A 19,026-nucleotide genomic window follows, 5' to 3' on the forward strand; every position below is an offset into this window, starting at 1 on the left:
TGTAATGCAACAAAATAGGAAAAATGCCAATGTGGGTTAATACTTTTGCAAGGCACTGTATGTGTGTGTGTACCAGAGAGAGAACTCTCTAGGGCCCTTTTCTCTCCTTCCTCTGTCTTTCCTGTTAGATCTTGGCTCATATAACTAGGTGAGTGTGTGTGTGTGTGTATGTGTGTATGTGTGTGTGTGTGTGTGTGTGTGTGTGTGTGTGTGTGTGTGTGTGTGTGTGTGTGTGTGTGTGTGTGTGTGTGTGTGTGTGTGTGTGTGTGTGTGTGTGTGTGTCCTGTCAGCTGTTGGCTAGGCTGCGGACCGGCATGGAAAAGCGGCTTTTCTCCTGGGACGTTTTTCTTCCGGAGAGTTCTGGTTCTGGAACAGGGACACAAAGGACCTCAAAGCTGCTGCAGACAGACAGATAGATAGAAAGACAGAGACAGACAGGGGGCCTCGTGCCAGGCCTGGCGTCCTTACAGCTGCCTGATCAAAACCGCCTTGCAGTACCACTGAGGCTGTGTAGACTAAAACCACTCTACTCTGCACTGACGTGTGTGTGTGGGCTTTTTATTTGCCAGAGAAGATTGGGCCACGGTCCCTTCTGTGCTCCCGTCTTCCCTGACGGAAAAAGACACACTTGTACACACAGGCAGTGCTAAGGTCCATATGGGACTGTGCTAGTGGACTTAGCTCCCCTATGATTCATTATTTTCCTAAATATGGCCAAAATACAGCTGGATAAGCCAGAGAGACTAAATTAATGAACATTAATGATTTAATAAGAGAGGGTAGAAGAGACTAAATTAATGAACATTTGTGATTTAATAAGAGAGTAGAAGAGACTAAATTAATGATCATTAGTGATTTAGTAAGAGAGAGTAGAAGAGACTAAATGAATGAACATTAGTGATTTAATAAGAGAGAGTAGAAGGGACATGTAAACAATGAGTCTCTTTAGGCCTTTTCTCAACATTTTAGTTCTGGCACAGGTCCGTTCTCCTCCTATTTCTCTTTTTCTCCCCTCTCTCTCTTCTTCAGTTTTTTCCCTGCTCTCTCTCTTTTTCTCTCTCCTGTTAATTGTGTTCTGCTAGGTAATGTGTCTTTTTAGGTGAGGTTAGTTATGTTGCAGTCTGATGGTATGTGTGTTTGAGTGAATAAATGGATACTACTTGGTCACATGATGTGAATGTGCCTTCTTTTTGTTTGCATTGAGAGGCATTGGTAGCTCAGTTCCTACTATTTCCTGAGTTGCAGCTCACTCGGTGATGGTCTGTGTGTGTGTGTGTGTGTGTGTGTGTGTGTGTGTGTGTGTGTGTGTGTGTGTGTGTGTGTGTGTGTGTGTGTGTGTGTGTGTGTGTGTGTGTGTGTGTGTGTGTGTGTGTGTGTGTGTGTGTGAGAGGAAGGAAGGTAATTTACAGCAGTGCCGAGGCGAACGACTCGTTGCTTGATTAAATCCATGGCCTTCAGCACCTTCGACACACGCAATCAACACACACTAAACACGCACACACGCTCGTCACACGCAATCAGAACCCAAAGGAATCCATCATGGCATTGATCCATCTGCAGACACACACAAAGCATCTATGGAATTGCGTTTCCAACACCCTCAATCTCCAGACTGTGGATAGGACATGTTCTCTTCAGAGGAGAATAATCACCCCATAATAATCACCCCATTCGGAAATTATTCAGACCCCTTGACTTTTTCCACATTTTGTTACATTACAGCCTTATTCTAAACTGGATTAAATCGTTTTTTGCCCTTATCAATCTACATACAATACCATGTAATGACAAAGCAAAAACCAAATAAATATAACTGAAATATTTACATAAGTATTCAGACCATTTACTCAGTACTTTGTTGAAACACCTTTGACAGCGATTACAGCCTCGAGTCTTCTTGGGTATGACGCTACGAGCTTGGCACACCTGTTTTTGGGGAGTTTCTCCCGTTCGTCTCTGCACAGACATTTTCAGTTCTCTCCAGAGATGTTCGATTGAGTTCAAGTCCATGCTCTGGCTGGGCCACTCAAGGACATTCAGAGACTTATCCCGAAGCCACTCCTGCATTGTCTTGGCTATGTGCTTAGGGTCATTGTCCTGTTGCAAGGTGAGCTTTCGCCCCAGTCTGAGGTCCTGAGCTCTTTGGAGCAGGTTTTCATCAAGGATCTCTGTACTTTGCTCAGTTCATCTTTCCCTCAATACTGACTAGTCTCCCAGTCCCTGCCGCTGAAAAACATCCTCACAGCATGAATCTGCCACAACCATGCTTCACTGTAGGGGTGGTGCCAGGTTTCCTCCAGAAGTGAAGCTTGGCATTCAGGCCAAAGAGTTCAATCTTGGTTTCATCAGACCAGAGAATCTTGTTTCTCATGGTCTGAGAGTCCTTTAGGTGCCTTTTGGCAAACTCCAAACTGGCTGTCATGTGCCTTTTCCTTAGGAGTGTCTTCCGTCTGGCCACTCTACCATAAAGGCCTGATTCGTGAAGTGCTGCATAGATGGTTGTCCTTCTGGAAGGTTCTCCCATCTCCACAGAGGAACTGTGGAGCTCTGTCAGAGTGACCATCGGGTACTTAGTCACCTCTCTGACCAAGGTCCTTCTCCCCCGATTGCTCAGTTTGGCCAGGCGACCAGCTCTAGGAAGAGTGTTGGTGGTTTCAAACTTCTTCCATTTAAAAAGGATGGAGGGAGGCCACTGTGTTCTTGGGGACCTTCAATGCTGCAGACATTTTTTGGTACCCTTCCCCAGAGCTGTGCCTTGACACAATCCTGTCTTGGAGCTCTACGGATAATTCTTTCAACCTCATGGCTTGGTTTTTGCTCTGATATGCACTGTCAACTGTGGGGACCTTATAAAGACAGATGTGTACCTTTCCAAATCATGTCCAATCAATTGCATTGACCACTGGTGGACTCCAATCAAGTTGTAGAAATATCTCAAGGATGATCAATGGAAACAGGATGCACCTGAGCTCAATTTCGAGTCTCATAGCAAAGGGTCTGAATACCTATATAAATAAGGTATTTCAGTTTTTATTTTTAATACATTTCCAACCATTTCTAAAATCCTGTTTTCGCTTAGTCATTATGGGGTATTGTGTGTAGATTGATGAGAAAAACATTTATTTAATCCATTTTAGAATAAGGCTGTAGCGTAACAAAATGTGAAAAAAGTCAAGGGGTCTGAATACTTTCCGAATGCACTGTATGTACCGTTTAGCAGACACTTTTATCCAAAGTGTTACAGCATCTTCACTAGTGGTACAGAACCTTCAGTAGTGGTACAGCACCTTCAGTAGTGGTACAGGACCTTCAGTAGTGGTACAGAACCTTCAGAAGTGGCACAGCTCCTTCAGTAGTGGTACAGCACCTTCAGTAGTGGTACAGGACCTTCAGTAGTGGTACAGCACCTTCAGTAGTGGTACAGCACCTTCAGTAGTGGTACATAATCTTCAGAAGGGGTACAGCACCTTCAGTAGTGGTACAGCACCTTCAGTAGTGGTACAGGCCCTTCAGTAGTGTTACAGCACCTTAACTAGTGGTACAGGCCCTTCAGTAGTGTTACAGCACCTTAACTAGTGGTACAGAACCTTCAGTATGTTACAGCACCTTAACTAGTGGTACAGAACCTTCAGTAGTGTTACAGCACCTTAACTAGTGGTACAGGCCATTCAGTAGTGTTACAGCACCTTAACTAGTGGTACAGAACCTTCAGTAGTGGTACAGCACCCTAACTATTGGTACAGGCCCTTCAGTAGTGTTACAGCACCTTAACTAGTGGTACAGAACCTTCAGTAGTGTTACAGCACCTTCAGTATGTTAAAGCACCTTCAGTAGTGGTACAGCACCTTCAGTAGTGTTACATCACCTTCAGCAGTGGTACAGCACCTTCAGTAGTTGTACAGCACCTTCAGTATGTTACAGCATTTTCAGTAGTGTTACAGCAAATTCAGTAGTGTTACAGCACTTTCAGTAGTGTTACAGCAAATTCAGTAGTGTTACAGCAAATTCAGTAGTGTTACAGCAAATTCAGTAGTGTTACAGCACTTTCAGTAGTGTTACAGCAAATTCAGTAGTGTTACAGCACTTTCAGTAGTGGTACAGCACCTTCAGTAGTGGTACAGCACCTTCAGTAGTGGTACAGCACCTTCAGTAGTGTTACAGAACTTTCAGAGTGTTACTGCACCTTCAGTAGTGTTACAGCAAATTCAGTAGTGTTACAGCACCTTCAGTAGTGTTACATCACCTTCAGCAGTGGTACAGCACCTTCAGTAGTTGTACAGCACCTTCAGTATGTTACAGCATTTTCAGTAGTGTTACAGCAAATTCAGTAGTGTTACAGCACTTTCAGTAGTGTTACAGCAAATTCAGTAGTGTTACAGCACTTTCAGTAGTGGTACAGCTACTTCAGTAGTGGTACAGCACCTTCAGTAGTGGTACAGCACCTTCATTAGTGTTACAGAACTTTCAGAGTGTTACTGCACCTTCAGTAGTGTTACAGCAAATTCAGTAGTGTTACAGCAAATTCAGTAGTGTTACAGCAAATTCAGTAGTGGTACAGCACCTTCAGTAGTCGTACAGCATCTTCAGTAGTGTTACAACACCTTCAGCAGTGGTACAGCACCTTCAGTAGTTGTACAGCACCTTCAGTAGTTGTACATCACCTTTAGTAGTGGTACAGAACCTTCAGTAGTGTTACATCACCATCAGTAGTGTTACAGCACCTTCAGTGGTGTTTACACACTTCAGGTTGTAGACCCCATAGAAATATAGAAATCAAAGGATCTTTGTCTTATTTGTAACCTTGTGTTTTCCAGTTCCCTCCTCTGTCTTACCTTGTAGACCATGTGTTGTGGCAGATTTGTAAGCCTGTGTTTTCTTGGTTTCCTCTCTCCAGCGTGCAGACCAGGCTCCTACAAGGCCTCAGCGACCGACGCCTACTGCACAAAATGCCCGTCACATAGCTCCTCCCACCTGGAGAGAGCCTCTGAGTGTGTGTGTGAGAAAGGCTTCCACCGCGCAGAGACGGACCCACGCTCCATGGCTTGCACACGTGAGTAACACACACACACACACACACACACACACACACACACACACACACACACACACACACACAAAGGCAAGAACACACATACACGCAAGAACACACATGCACACTCACCTTGACACACTTGTAGACAAGCACTTCCATAAATCATCAGTTGAGTCCATTGTCATTTCATTGACATAGTGCCTTTTGTAAAAGTATTCATTCACAGAGAGCTCTTTATATACATATCTGACTCACCACCTGAATTCAGTATTATGTAACAAAATGTAAAATTGTGTTTTTACATTGGATAAAAGTAGAGACTCAGAGCTACAAAATTGTATATTATACACTGCATAACGTCGGACAATAACATTGATGAATACGATGATTCGGTGAGCGAGTTTATTAGCAAGTGCATCGGTGATGTTGTACCCACAGCGACTATTAAAACATTCCCCAACCAGAAACCGTGGCTTGATGGCAGCATTTGTGCAAAACTGAAAGCGCGAACCACTGCTTTTAATCAGGGCAAGGCGACCGGAAACATGACCGAATTCAAACAGTGTAGCTATTCCCTCCGCAAGGCATTCAAACAAGCTAAGCGTCAGTATAGAGTAGAGTCGCAATTCAATGGCTCAGACACGAGAGGTATGTGGCAGGGTCTACAGTCAATCACGGATTATAAAAAGAAAACCATCCCCGTCGTAGACCACGATGTCTTGCTCCCAGACAAACCAAACAACTTCTTTGCTCGCTTTGAGGACAATACAGTGCCACCGACACAGCCATTACCAAAACCTGCGGGCTCTCCTTCACTGCAGCCAACGTGAGTAAAATATTTAAACGTGTTAACCCTCGCAAGGCTGCCGGCCCAGACGGCATCCCTAGCCGCGTCCTCAGAGCATGCGCAGACCAGCTGGCTGGTGTGTTTACGGACATATTCAATCAATCCTTATCCCAGTCTGCTGTTCCCACATGCTTCAAGAGGGCCACCATTGTTCCTGTTCCCAAGAAAGCTAAGGTAACTGAGTTAAATGACTACTGCCCTGTAGCACTCACTTCCGTCATCATGAAGTGCTTTGAGAGACTAGTCAAGGACCATATCACCTCCACCCTACCTGTCACCCTAGACCCACTTCAATTTGCTTACCGCCCCAATATGTCTACAGACGACGCAATCGCAATCACACTGCACACTGCCCTAACCCATCTGGACAAAAGGAATACCTATGTAAGAATGCTGTTCATCAACTACAGCTCAGCATTTAACACCATAGTACCCTCCAAACTCGTCATTAAGCTCGAGACCCTGGGTCTTGACCCCACCCTGTGCAACTTGGTCCTGGACTTCCTGACGGGCTGCCCCCAGGTGGTGAGGGTAGGAAACAACATCTCCACCCTGCTGATCCTCAACACTGGGGCCCCAAAAGGGTGTGTTCTCAGCCCTCTCCTGTACTCCCTGTTCACCCATGACTCCCTGTTCACCCATGCACCCCTCCAACCCAATCATCAAGTTTGCAGACGACACTACAGTGGTTGGCTGATTACCAGCAACGACGAGACGGCCTACAGGGAGGAGGTGAGGGCCCTCGGAGTGTGGTGTCAGGAAAATAACCTCACACTCAATGTCAACAAAACAAAGGAGATGATCATGGACTTCAGGAAACAGAAGAGGGAGCACCCCCCTATCAACATCCACGGGACAGTAGTGGAGAAGGTGGAAAGTTTTAAGTTCCTCGGCGTACACATCACGGACAAAATGAAATGGTCCACCCACACAGACAGCGTGGTGAAGAAGGCGCAGCAGCGCCTCTTCAACCTCAGGAGACTGAAGAAATTTGGTTTGTCACAAAAACACTCACAAACTTTTACAGATACACAATCGAGAGCATCCTTTCGGGCAGTATCGCCGCCTGGTACGGCAGCTGCTCCGCCCACAACCGTAAGGCTCTCCAGTGGGTAGTGAGGTCTGCACAACGCATCACCGGGGGCAAACTACCTGCCCTCCAGAACACCGACACCACCCGATGTCACAGGAAGGCCAAAAAGATTATCAAGGACAACAACCACCCGAGCCACTGCCTGTTCACCCTGCTATCACCCAGAAGGCGAGGTCAGTACAGGTGCATCAAAGCTGGGACCGAGAGACTGAAAAACAGCTTCTATCTCAAGGCCATCAGACTGTTAAAACAGCCATCACTAACATTGAGTGGCTGCTGCCAACATACTGACTCATCTCTAGCCACTTTAATAATTAAAAATTGGATGTAATAAATGTATCACTAGCCACTTTAAACAATGCCACTTTATATAATGTTTACATACCCTACATTACTCATCTCATATGTATATACTGTACTCTATACTATCTACTGCATCTTGCCTATGTCGTTCGGCCATCACTCATCCATATATTTGTATGTACATATTCTTATTCATTCATTTACACTTGTATAAGTGTGTGTAAGGTAGTTGTTGTGAAATTGTTAGATTACTTGTTAGATATTACTCCATGGTCGGAACTAGAAGCACAAGCATTTCGCTACACTTGCATTAACATCTGCTAACCATGTGTATGTGACAAATAACATTTGATTTGATTTGATGGGAAAGTCATTCTGCTTTGAAAGTTAATCAACTTGTAAACTCACTTTTGAAAAAATCACCTTTGAATGTTTTGGTATCTTGTGAAGAGCTCCTCTTTGTCAACACCCATTCAGCATCGTTTACACCCTCTTCAACTTTAGCCCCACACATCTTTTTTTGCTCTCGGAGTGCATGCTCTGGCCGATGATTTGTTTGCTTCTGGATAACATGAAAACAGCCTAACTAGCTCTGCTCGCAACAATTACATTACGTTTTTTTTGCAGACGTTTACTGACACCGGCCATATTCAACGGGTGTTGTACACGTCACGTAACGTTAGCTAACGAGCCAGCCAGTGAACGTTAGCTAGTTAAACAACAATGAACAAAGTGCCAACAATGCCACAGTGCTGGGACCTAACCAACCAGGTCCAATGTTACGTAGCTAACATTAGGCTATAACTAGAAAAGCAAAAGGCTCTGGGAACGTCAGGTAGGGAGACAGCCAGCTAACGTTAGCTAGCTAGCTAACAGTACACTTTAGCTTGAAATGTCAAAATTAGAAATGTGTAATATCTGAAAATGTAGCTAGATGACGCTAGACTATCTTACCTGTATACATCATCATGCATGATGGATGCGTCTCCCTGTCAGGAACGCCATACCACGGTTGCCCTTAGTTTGAAGATGTAATCAAGAGACAGGTGTTTTCTCTATCTCTTTACCTATCATACTCTAATTCCACTGATTTCAAAACTCGATCCTCCAAAAGGTGGAGAGCAACACTTATGCAGCTCCACTACACATTTAAAAAAAAAGCGGCATTCGACAGGATTATCAACACAGACTGACGAGCTCAAATAGACAGAAGCCTTCAATATGACAGACCAATCCGAACTCCCCTCTCGGGATGTCCAGCCCACTCACTATCTCAGCCAATCATGGCTAGCAGGAAGGTTGCTTCCTTTTTTTGTGGCTTAACCAACAAGGCTGGTAATTTAACAATTTCATTTGTATTTACAGATGGCATACAAGTTTGTTATTAAGGCACATGAAAGATCACATGTTAGAAATATTTTTTACATTCAAACGGCTCTCCTGTGAAGTCGTGACTTGCGACATACGCCTAGTTTCCTGAATCGGGTCACATATATCACTGCTCTCCTTGACATCACTTTAGTTTGTCCGTCTGATCCTATAGACCCTTTTCCAGTACATGACACGCTGACGTCAAGAACAGATGCGCACGAATCTTGGCTGCAGTAAAAAAGCCATCGCCATCTGCCCCCATTCAAAATAGTCTAGATTTACATTTTTATTACTTCTAAGCAAAATAACTTTTTTGAGTATGAGTTTATTTTTATTTTTACATTAATCAACGTTTCAGTAAAAGTGCCGGTTTCAGCCAGCCGGCTAATTTTCAACCGCAGCCCCTGGGCAGGTTATTAAAAACAATTTCAATAAAAATACAGACAATCGTTGAGCAGTGAGCACACGCAGAGCAACATCGGACAAGCAAGACGTAGCATGCAGACAGAGCAACATAGCACAAAAAGCAACAAGACAAAATCCATAAAAGCAACAAAGTGTTTCCACACCTCACAAGCTACAGACAACATGGAAAGCGGCAATACACAGCTAGGGATTATGTTCACAAATCTGATTGGCCTTTAGCCATGTCTTCATGTTTTTTTTGTGAAAGTGTGATAGGTGGTGCAGTTATGTGTCTGATGGCAGTGTATTCCAAACATGGGAAGCTCTCACAGAGAAAGCAGATTGACTAAATGTGCTTTTCCTTAAGGGAACTATACAGTCACCTTTCATGGCAGACCTTGTGGATCTGCTGCCATATATTTGGGTTTTCTGTTTAACAAAAGTACTGAGTGGAGGGGGAGCCAGGCCATTTAAGATCTTGAATACAAGACTTGCGTCGGTGTATTGCACAAGATTTTTCCAACTCAGGAGCTCATGCTTTCTGAGGATGTAACAGTGATGATGGCTATTGGGCTTTCTATCAAGCACTTTGAGAGCCTGTTTGTAGACAGACTGAATGAGTTTTAATGATGTACAGCAAGCTTGGGACCAACTAGTCAAGCAGTATGTTAAGTGGAGGAGTATTATAGATTTGAAGTACAGTTTTGCTACCTCTGTAGTCAAACAATTTCGTATAAATTGGAAATTAGCTAGGTTGAATTTGCTTATTAGAATGACCTTTTTCACCTGCTTTTTAAAAGAGAGGTTAGAATCAAGTATGATGCCAAGGTACTTAAAATCAGATACCACGTGGAGCTTCTCCTCTGACACATAGACATCTGGTTAAGTAGCATCAGTTGCCCTCTTTGTGAAGAACATGCAGACAGTTTTTTACACATTGAGGTGCAAACATGAGTCACTGAGCCACTTTGTAACCTGGACCATTACAGTAGTGAGTTCTTGTGCAGCTTGTTGTTTGCTCTTTGCATGCACATATTTCACTGTATCATCTGCATACATTTGAACTTCAGACCCAGTACAGACAGAAGGCAGATGATTTATGTACAGGCTGAACAGGAGGGGCCCCAGTATTGACCCTTGGGGCACGCCCACATCATAGCTTTGAGTGCTTACATATGCTTCTCATATGCTTACAATGATGTTTTGATTCTTGCTTGAACAGTCGCTAAGATTATATTTGGTTATAATGATTGCAAAATAACTATTTTGGATGCAGCAGTTCTTAGCTGAATGCTAACCCTCATTGATATAGGCTGTATCAAAAGCCATCAAAGAGCCTTTTTACTGGTTGAAGTTTAAGTGTTTTTTTTATTTTTAATGCAGCTGATTTTCAATGATGACACAAACATATTAAGCAGGACAGTCACACGAGCCTTAAAATCTAATTATAATCCAAAAGTAGTGTGAAGTGCACTCATAAGCAACATGTAAAAAGAGGCTTTATTTGCTGGTGTTCTGTAAGAACTCCCCCTTGTTCTGCCACCAACTTGTGTGCATCGTCCTTGTACGTCAATTTTATTTTTACTTATTTAATTAACCTTTATTTAACTAGGCAAGTCAGTTAAGAACAAATTCTTATTTACAATGATGGCCTACCCTGGCAAACCCTAACCCGGACGACGCTGGGCCTATTGTGCGCCGCCCTATGGGACTCCCAATCATGGCCGGTTGTGATACAGCCTGACTCTATCAGATGACACTGATACCATGATTCAGTGATACTCTCTGATACTTAGTGATGCTCCTGTAGAGAGTCTGTTTCTATATCTTTCTGTCTGAGTCTACCAGAGATACTGGGCATCGAGGGGCACCAACCACAAACCACATCCTGACGCATCTCCTACAGGGAGAGCAAGAAAAAGAGAGGGAGCGAGAGGGAGAGAGGGAGAGGGGGAGAGAGAGAGAGAGGGGGAGAGAAAGAGAGAGAGAGAGAGAGGGAGGGAGATAGAGAGGGAGGGAGGGAGAAGAGAAGAAGAGAGAGGCGGATGGAGGGAGAGAGAGCATTGTAAGAGGGGGTAGAGAGAGAGGATTGTAGAGGGGGTAGAGAGACGATTGTAGAGAGGGGTAGAGAGAGAGAGAGAGAGAGAGGATTGTAGAGGGGGTAGAGAGAGAGGATTGTAGAGGGGGTAGAGAGACGATTGTAGAGAGGGGTAGAGAGAGAGAGGAAGAGAGTATGAGGCACACACACGTGTTGGAGTCAAACCCAGATCAATCACATACATCGTTGCAGCAGGTGTGATGTGACAGGGGATATCAGCTGGAAATGAGAAACAACTTCTGCAGATGTCACCTCACCACACACACACACACACACACACACACCACACACACACACACACACACACCACACACACACACACACACACACACACCACACACACACACACACACACACACACACACACACACCACACACACACCACACACACACACCACACACACACACCACACACACACACACACACACACACCACACACACACACACACACACACACACACACACACACACACACACACACACACACACACACACACACACACACACACACACACACACACACACACACACACACACACACCACACACACACACACACACACACACACACACACACACACCACACACACACACACACACACACACACACACACACACACACACACACACACACACACACACACACACACACACACACACACACACACACACACACACACACACACAACACACACACACACACACACACACACACACACACACACACACACACACACACACACACACACACACAGGTACATATGTCTGTCGCTCACTCGATCTTCTGTCTCTCCATCACTCTCTTTCTACATGCTATAATCTCTCTGTCTCTCCATCACTCTCTTTCCACATGCTATAATCTCTCTGTCTCTCCATCACTCTCTTTCCACATGCTATAATCTCTCTGTCTCTCCATCACTCTCTTTCCACATGCTATAATCTCTCTGTCTCTCCATCACTCTCTTTCCACATGCTATAATCTCTCTGTCTCTCCATCACTCTCTTTCTACATGCTATAATCTCTGTCTCTCCATCACTCTCTTTCCACATGCTATAATCTCTCTGTCTCTCCATCACTCTCTTTCTACATGCTATAATCTCTCTGTCTCTCCATCACTCTCTTTCTACATGCTATAATCTCTCTGTCTCTCCATCACTCTCTTTCTACATGCTATAATCTCTCTGTCTCTCCATCACTCTCTTTCTGCATGCTATAATCTCTCTGTCTCTCCATCACTCTCTTTCTACATGCTATAATCTCTCTGTCTCTCCATCACTCTCTTTCTACATGCTATAATCTCTCTGTCTCTCCATCACTCTCTTTCTACATGCTATAATCTTTCTGTCTCTCCATCATTCTCTTTCTACATGCTATAATCTCTCCATCACTCTCTTTCTACATGCTATAATCTCTGTCTCTCTCTCTCTGAGAAGGAGGTGATGAGGAGATGAGCTTTTTTGGGTGGGTTGAAAGGTGAGGATAGGTCAGGATGTGGGAGAGGAGAGGTGTTAGAAAGAGGTGGAAAGGGGGTGAAATAGGGGTGAGAGAGGAGTGTAATTTACAATACGGAAGAGCTGAGATCAGTAGAGGAGAACACGAAGAAGGGAGAGGAGGATAGGGGAGAGGAGAGAATGCGAGGGGGAAGGGAGAGGAGGATAGGATGTGAGGGGGAAGGGATAGGAGGATAGGGGAGAGAGGAGAGGATGTGAGAGAGAGAGGAGAGGATGTGAGGGGGCAGGGAGAGGAAGATAGGGGAGAGGGGGAAGGGAGAGGAGGATAGGAGAGAGAGGAGAGGATGTGAGGGGGAAGGGAGAGAGAGAGAGAGGAGAGGATATGAGGGAGGAGGAGAGGATGTGAGGGGGAAGGGAGAGGAAGATAGGGGAGAGAGGAGAGGATGTGAGGGGGAAGGGAGAGGAGGACAGAGAAAGGGGCATACATTAGGCTGCCTGTCACACATCATCTGCTGTCATTAGATAGGCAGCCTCTATTTCCCTGGCCCGAACCTGCTGCCCTTTACAGAGGCCTGCCACTGGGCAGCCTGATCAGGAAAGGCCCAGGCTTTACAGGCCCCCTGGGCCTCACTACTCCTCCTGCTGTTGATGAGATGTCATCAGCTCAGAGCCTGAACCACCATTCATCATCTCAGCACACACGAGGACACATATGCATATACGCATGCACACACATGCACACGCATACACACACATACACACACATACGCACACCATAGACACACCATAGACACACACACACTCACCATCTCGCCCCTCTCTCCTCCTCAGGTCCCTGTTCTGCTCCAGAGAACCCCATCTCCACTGTCAACGAGACGTGTGTCACACTAGAATGGAGTCCCCCTCTTGACATGGGAGGCCGAGGTGACATCACCTACAGCCTCCACTGCAGGAAGTGCTCCGGCGACGGCAGGAAGTGCACGCCCTGCGGTAGCAGCGTCCATTTTGTGCCGAGGCAGTTTGGTCTCTCTGTGGCTATGGTGATGGTCACTGACCTGCAGCCACACAGCAATTACAGCTTCACCATTGAGAGCCTGAATGGAGTTTCTGACCTGAGTCCTACACCCAGAGGAGCTGTGATAGTTAATGTCACCACCAGCCAGACAGGTAGGAACTCACAGCCATACATATATGCATAGGCTCACATATAGACACACACACATTGCAGCCTCAGTGTTGAAGCAGTCAATGCCACTCAATAATGTTCACTGGACTACTGTCTAACACACACATGCACACACTCTCCACTGTGGCCTCACACAGGGCTCATGGCTATGCATCAGGCTTATCAGGCTCTGCTGAAGACTCTCAATCACTACTTGTTTACATTTGCTGCTCATTGGATCCAGCCACATACATGGAATGAGTGTGTGTGTGTGTGTGTGTGTGTGTGTGTGTGTGTGTGTGTGTGTGTGTGTGTAGGACAGGTTGAGGGGGGCGTGGAGTGTGATGATAAGTAATGGGGGATGTGTCAGTAAGGGGTGATGAGAGGAGGAGAGAAGGAGAGGAGTGGGAGAGGAGGAGAGGGGGAATGAGAGAAGATGATTGGGAGAGGAGGAGAGGGTCGATGAGAGGAGGAGAGGAGAGGACGAGAGGAGTGGGAGAGGAGGTGAGGGTTGGAATGAGAGAAGATGATTGGGAGAGGAGGAGAGGGTCGATGAGAGGAGGAGAGGAGAGGAGTGGGAGCGGAGGTGAGGATTGGGAGAGGAGGTGAGGGGCGATGAGAGGAGGAGAGGAGAGGAGGAGAGTAGTGGGAGAGGAGGTGAGGGGGAATGAGAGAAGATGATTGGGAGAGGAGGAGGGGGAGAGGAGGAGAGGGTTGATGAGAGGAGGAGAGGAGAGGAGGAGAGGAGTGGGAGCGGAGGTGAGGATTGGGAGAGGAGGTGAGGGGCGAGGAGAGGAGAGGAGGAGAGGGGCGATGAGAGGAGGAGAGGAGAGGAGGTGAGGGGCGATGAGAGGAGGAGAGGAGAGGAGGTGAGGGGCGATGAGAGGAGGAGAGGACATTAACCTCGTTAACAGTCCCACATGTCTCCCCTGCTGTCACACACTCTGCTCCTCTCCACATGTCACACACACACACACACACACACACACACACACAAACACATTCCTACCTGTGCCCACCGAGCACTCTGTGATGAGGGGGTGAAAGTGAAGAGATAGCGATGTGCACCACGAAACCCCTGACACCCATCGGCTTACTCAGCACACACACACGTGCACACACACACGCATGCACAGATACAGACACACAAAGTCATTACATACACATGTGCACATGCAGTATGTGACCCCCTCTTTGTTCTTTCATTAGCTAAGTTCTACACTGCAGAGAACTGTCATTATAGCACAGTGGTAATCAATCTATAAATCTCTCTTCCTCACTCTCTTCCTCCCCGCTGTCTCTCTCTTCCCTCATTCTTTCTGTCTATTTCCTCCCCCACTGTCTCTCTCCTTTTCTCCTGGTAGTCTTTCTTCCTTTCTCTCCCCCTAAATTCCACTCTCCCCCTTCCTCCATCTATCTCTCTCTCTCTATAGTGAGTGTGGTTAACCTATATATCTGTCTGTAACTCTGTCTGTCTGTTTTTCTCTCTCTGTAGGGAGTGTGGTTAACCTATATCTCTGTCTGTCTGTCTGTCTGTCTGTCTGTCTGTCTGTCTGTCTGTCTGTCTGTCTGTCTGTCTGTCTGTCTGTCTGTCTGTTTCTCTCTCTGTAGGGAGTGTGGTTAACCTATATCTCTGTCTGTCCGTCTGTCCGTCTGTCCGTCTGTCTATCTGTTTCTCTCTCTCTGTAGTGAGTGTGGTAAACCTATATCTTATGGTCCCGTGTGGCTCAGTTGGTAGAGCATAGTGTTTGCAACGCCAGGGTTGTGGGTTCGATTCCCACGGGGGAACAGTACGGATTTTTTTTTTTATGAAAAGTATACATTCACTACTGTAAGTTGCTCTGGATAAGAGTGTACTAAATGACTAAAATGTAAAAAAAAATCTATGTCTGTCTGTTTCTCTCTGTAGTGAGTGTGGTTAATCTATATCTGTTTCTCTCTGTAGTGAGTGTGGTTAACCTATATCTGTTTCTGTCTGTAGTGAGTGTAGTTAACCTATATCTGTTTCTGTCTGTAGTGAGTGTGGTTAACCTATATCTGTTTCTCTCTGTAGTGAGTGTAGTTAACCTATATCTGTTTCTGTCTGTTTGTGAGTGTGGTTAACCTATATCTGTTTCTCTCTGTAGTGAGTGTGGTTAACCTATATCTGTTTCTCTCTGTAGTGAGTGTGGTTAACCTATATCTGTTTCTGTCTGTAGTGAGTGTGGTTAACCTATATCTCTCTCTCTCTCTCTGTCTGTCTGTCTGTTTCTGTCTGTAGTGAGTGTGGTTAACCTATATCTGTTTCTGTCTGTAGTGAGTGTGGTCCTGAAGGAGAGGAGGAGTAAGGACAGTATCACTCTGGCGTGGCAGGGCCCTGACAGACCCAATGGAGCCATAGTGGAGTATGAAGTCATTTATTATGAGAAGGTGAGTCACATACACACCCCCATTTCTATCTCCTTCTCCTCTCATCCCTCTCTTCTCTTCTTACTTAATGTCAGACTCAGACCTAAAAATCCCAGTGTGGACTCTCTAGCCAGTGTTCAATGGATCTGATAAGCACAGGAGTGCACTTGATTCAGCTCACTCTGCACATTGAATGGCTCCGAAAGGGAACTTTATGTCCACCAAGTGCACCAGGCAAGCTAAATAAAACAGGGACGTGAATGAAGAGAACGAGAGAAGAGAGGTGTGTGTGTGTGTTATTGGCAGGGATCAGTGATAATATTCCACAGTAACAGTGTTAATCAGTGTAGTGGAGCTCCTCTCATTAGAGAAGGTATCATAGGCACTGCAAGGAGGTTTCTCACTGACACACACACACACACTTAACATCTCTCTCTCTTATTTATCGATCTTTCTCCATCTATCGCTCTCCGTCTGTCTCTCTCTCTTCCTCTCCAATTAGAACCAGAGAGAGCAGAACTACACAGTCCTAAAGACCAGGTCCAATGTGATGACTGTAGACGGTCTAAAGCCTGGTACTACATATGTGTTCCGTGTCCGAGCTAGAACCGACGGGGGATACGGCAACTACGGAGGAGAGATAGAACTGGAGACCAGCCACGAAGGTCTCTTCCTCTTCCTCTCTCTCTGCTGTGTCTTTTTATTTTTCTCTGTCTCCACCTATCATCCTCTTTTTGACTCTCTTCATCTTCCTTCTCTCCTCTCTTCTTTGACCTCTGCTCTATCTCACCTCTACCTCTTCACCTCCATTAGGGCAGTCCTAGGGCTGGGCGATATGGACAAAATATCTTAGCACATTATTTGTCTTATTTTTGACGGTATTTGATGGTTTCTAAATGATACAAGTTTCTAAATACAGTACCAGTTAAACGTTTGGACACACCTCCTCATTCAAGTGTTTTTCTTTATTTTTACTATTTTCTCCATCTAATAATAGTGAAGATATCAAAACTATGAAATAACACATATGGAATCATGTAGTAACCAAAAAAGTGATAAACAAATCAAAATATTTTGTAGATTTTACATTTTTCAAAGTAGCCACCCTTTGCCTTGATGACAGCTTTGCACACTGTTGACATTCTCTCAACCAGCTACACCTGGAATGCTTTTTCAACAGTCTTGAAGGAGTTCCCACATATGCTGAGCACTTGTTTACTGATTTTCCTTCACTCTGCGGTCCAACTCATCCCAAACCATCTCAATTGGGTTGAGGTCGGGTGATTGTGGAGGCCAGGTCATCTGATGCAGCACTCCATCACTCTCCTTCTTGGTCAAATAGCCCTTACACAGCCTGGAGGTGTGTTGGGTCATTGTCCTGTTGAAAAACAAATGATAGTCCCACTCTGCACAAACCAGATGTGATGGTGTATCACTGCAGAATGCTGTGGTAGCGATGCTGGTTAAGTGTGCCTTGAATTCCAAATAAATCATAGACAGTGTCACCAACAAAGCACCCCCACACCTCCTCCTGCATGCTTTACGGTGGGAACCACACAAGTGGAGATCATCCGTTCACCTACTCTGCGTCTCACAAAGACACTAATGTTGGAACCAAAAATCTCAAATTTGGACTCATCAGACTAAACAACATATTTCCACCAGTCTAATGTCCATTGCTCGTCTTTCTTGGCCCAAGCAAGTTTCTTCTTATTATTGGTGTCCTTTAGTAGTGGTTTCTTTGCAGTAATTCGACCATGAAGGCCTGACTCACGCAGTGTCCTTTAACAGTTGATGTTGAGATGTGTCTGTTACTTGAACTCTGTAAAGCATTTTTTTGAGCTGCAATTTCTGAGGCTGGTAACTCTAATGAACTTATCCTCTGCAGCAGAGGTAACTCGGGGTCTTCCTTTCCTGTGGCGGTCCTCATGGGAGCCAGTTTCATCATAGAGCTTCATGGTTTTTTCAAAGTTCTTGAAATTTTCCAGATTGACTAATGGACTGTTGTTTTTCTTTGCTTATTTGAGCTGTTCTTCTCATAATATGGACTTGGTCTTTTACCAAATAGGGCTATCTTCTGTATACCCCCCTACCTTGTCACAACACAACTGATTGGGTCAAACACATTAAGAAGGAAATAAATTCTACAAATTTACTTTTAACAAGGCACACCTGTTAATTAACTGAATTCATTCCAGGTGACCACCTCATGAAGCTGGTTGAGAGAATGCAAAGAGTGTGCAAAGCTGTCATATAGGCAAAGGATGGCTACTTTGAAGAATCTAAAATCTAAAATATATTTTGATTTGTTTAACACTTTTTTGGTTACTACATGATTCCATATGTGTTATTTCATGGTTTTGATGTCTTCACTATTATTCTATAATGTAGAAAATAGTAAAATATAAAGGCAAATCCTTGAATGAGTAGGTGAGTCCAAACTTTTGACTTGGCCCAAGCATTTTAACGGGCTTTCTCCTTTCTGATTGTTTTCTAACAAACCAAACTAGAAGAAAGATGACAGTAAAGTTGTCCAATTTATATAACTTTTCATTTATTTAGCAGTGCACCAAAATACCTTTATAGACGGTATTGTAAATATCCATACCGGTATGTGGATCCATAACGGCATACCTTAAAAGACAATATATCTCCCAGCTCTGCTTACTCCTCCCTTTTTCTACTGTCTTTCAGTCTCATATTGGAAGGACATGAAAATCCAGCTCATGACATTGTCTCAAATTCAACTAGGGCTGTGACGATTATGGAATTTTGGGTAATAATTAATTGTCATGCAATTGACGACGGTTTTTAAATTGTAATTGTTGTTGAACATTTTGTTGTTGTTGCTAGGATCGCAACAAGATCTCAT

At 44.8% G+C, this 19,026-nt stretch overlaps 1 protein-coding gene across 7 annotated transcripts in view; it reads left to right on the forward strand.

The window, feature by feature from the left end:
- LOC115157364 (ephrin type-A receptor 3-like) overlaps positions 1-19,026 on the forward strand; it is a 218,364-nt gene that overhangs the window by 116,355 nt on the left and 82,983 nt on the right. For all 7 annotated transcript variants that reach the window (XM_029705555.1, XM_029705551.1, XM_029705552.1 and 4 more), the window contains exons 6-9: positions 4,895-5,050; positions 13,433-13,768; positions 16,063-16,175; positions 16,657-16,819. In XM_029705555.1, the coding sequence (XP_029561415.1) occupies positions 4,895-5,050; positions 13,433-13,768; positions 16,063-16,175; positions 16,657-16,819 (768 nt within the window). The remainder of the gene's footprint in view (positions 1-4,894; positions 5,051-13,432; positions 13,769-16,062; positions 16,176-16,656; positions 16,820-19,026) is intronic.

The sequence above is a fragment of the Salmo trutta genome, chromosome 21, assembly GCF_901001165.1.
Source record: "Salmo trutta chromosome 21, fSalTru1.1, whole genome shotgun sequence".
Taxonomy (NCBI): domain Eukaryota; kingdom Metazoa; phylum Chordata; class Actinopteri; order Salmoniformes; family Salmonidae; genus Salmo; species Salmo trutta.